We start from the raw sequence: 2,482 nt of genomic DNA on the forward strand, positions 1-2,482 counted from the left end.
CTCTCCTCTGCCAATGATTACATCGCCAAATTAGAAGATCAGATGAAGTATTGTGAAGAGAGGATAGCTGAAGTAAAGCGGGAACTTGAAGTTTCTTGGGCTGGCCGATCTGCCGATCTTGTTTTTTTTTCTAAGGAACTTCGGGCGAAGGAGGAGGAGCTCTAGGCCAAGGAAAAGGAAAGCACAACAAAAGAGGCTGGGGCATATGTGAACACCCATAATGACCTCCTGGCCGAGTTGAAGAAGCGTTATCCTGAGGAGGACTTCTCCTGGATGAATTAGCTCATTCCAGAGGCCGAAGAGGAGAGCGAAGAGGAGCCTGAGAGAGAGGGAGAGGATCAGAGAAATGATGCTGTACCCAAGGAGCAGGTTGGGGGAGACCCTCCTGCTGAATAACTTGTATATTTTCATTTTGCAATGAATTGAAGTCCTCTTTTTTTATGTTCAACTTCTTGATGAGACCAAATTGCTTGAGTATTCAATTGATTGAATGTAGTTGAACATTAAACTTGAAAGCAACTATTAATCAGAGGATAAGAGATCGGAAAAACATTATACGCGAATATGAGATCGGACGAAGCCATGACTAAACACCGGATGAAACTTTAAAATATTAGAATTGCAAAGGTTTGACAGTAACTTGAACTTTTAAGATCGGAGCTATTATTAGACCGGATAGAAACCTTAACTTTATTTTGGGGAATATCTGGGGCATTCAAGCAAGAAGCCAGATCATAACATTAGTCAAGTGGAGCTCTGTGATGTTTGTACTCAGAGAGATCGAAAACATTGGTAGGCAAGATTGGATGGTCCGGAGACCTGATATTGTCTCGAACTCATCTGACAAAGATCAAGAGATCGGAGAACAATCTAACTTAAGCGTAAGATCGGTTTGTTTCAGGGACGAGCTATCGGCGAGTCCGAAAAAGTTTTTTGTGATTGGGGACATCGGTTGAGAGCGGATAATAAAGTTAAAAATTTAAAAGTTCCTTGACTTCAGAGGTCGGCCAAAATATGGTGTCTACACCTAATTTCTTGTTAACTTTTACAATAACTGATATATTTGTCATTGTTACAGAAAGTCCCTACACACATAATCCATAAATTAGGCAAACCATTAGCAGAGTATGTCATTTTATATGTGCAAGGCAAACAAGAACATGCAAGGAGAGTGAGAGTCACAATAGAACAAATCCCTAATGAACATGCACCTAGGTATTTTCTTGACCAAGGCATTAGTTATATGATAGACTGGTATAATATAAAAGCTTTGTGGATTTTGAGTTTCAAGGTAATTTCTCATGAAAATATGCATGTCTACATTTTCATGAGAAATGGGTTAGAATTTAAGTGTAATGCTCGACCTCATCCCCTTTTTACTGCTGCTACTGCATCAACACAATATGGTATAATTGAAATCTCTAATGAAGATAGTGAAGATGATAGTGAGGAAGACATTAAGGAAGATAGTGAGGAGGATAATGAGGAGGATAGTGAAGAAGACAGTGAGGATGAGAGTGAGGAAGACAGTGATGAAGACAGTGAGGATGATAGTGAGGAAGACAATGAAGAAGACAGTGAGGATGATAGTGAGGAAGACAATCTTGCCAGTTAAGTATAGATAATATAATTATCATACTTTCAAGTTTTTAATATACAAAGATTATTGAGCATACATATTCTAACAATGCAAATTTTTTCTTGTTTATTAGTGAATATGAATGTGATACTACCTACACAAAATGAACCAAGATTTATTTATGGCCTGGACAAGAATTATTTCAAGTACAAAGTGGTAAGTTAATCTTTAATAGACTTTGAATTTAATCATTGTTGATTTTATAAAATATTTTATGAATCTTTCCAACTGAGGCTAATTTAATTTTTCTTCATGTCATAAAACAGAACATCTCCATTGATTTTGCAAGAAATCATGTTGGAGTTGAGAGGAAGAGGTTGTATATCTATAGCACTGAGAAGAGGACATATTGGAGGTGTGAGTATGTACCAAGGAACAATGCTAGAGGAGTGATGAAAAAAGCAAGGATTGAAATTGGATGGATCCAGTTTGTCACAGTTCACAACTTGAAGAAAACTGAATCAGTGGAGTTCATCATGACTGCAAATGAAGCTACATATGTCCTCTTTTTTGCTATAATCAGAAGGCCAAATTAAGAATCTATTGATTTTTGTTTACTATCAGAACAACATATAAATGTTAATATTAGGAGTATTTATCTTTAGAAGCTTATTTATACATGTTCTGGAGTTTTTAACTTTGGAGTATTTTATTGTATTTGGAGTATTTGACAATATATAAATGTTTTATTTAGAATATTTAAGAATATGATCCATCTAACTTAGCTGCTATGGTTTCTTATTATATGACAGTGTTATATTAATTAACTTAAATTACTGTTTTTTAGCCAAGTATGCATTATTAGTTTTATTTGTGTATTAATCTTCATATATTTTTATAAAC

The 2,482-nt window shown here is 35.5% G+C and overlaps 1 protein-coding gene across 1 annotated transcript; it reads left to right on the forward strand.

The window, feature by feature from the left end:
• The first annotated feature begins 1,309 nt into the window (after positions 1-1,309).
• Positions 1,310-2,175, forward strand: LOC131176942 (uncharacterized). The gene is made up of 3 exons (XM_058141956.1): positions 1,310-1,610; positions 1,713-1,795; positions 1,906-2,175. Exons 1-3 carry the CDS (start codon positions 1,310-1,312, stop codon positions 2,173-2,175), a joined length of 654 nt encoding a protein of 217 aa, XP_057997939.1.
• Positions 2,176-2,482: the final 307 nt, after the last annotated feature.

This window comes from Hevea brasiliensis, unplaced genomic scaffold (assembly GCF_030052815.1).
Source record: "Hevea brasiliensis isolate MT/VB/25A 57/8 unplaced genomic scaffold, ASM3005281v1 Scaf286, whole genome shotgun sequence".
Taxonomy (NCBI): domain Eukaryota; kingdom Viridiplantae; phylum Streptophyta; class Magnoliopsida; order Malpighiales; family Euphorbiaceae; genus Hevea; species Hevea brasiliensis.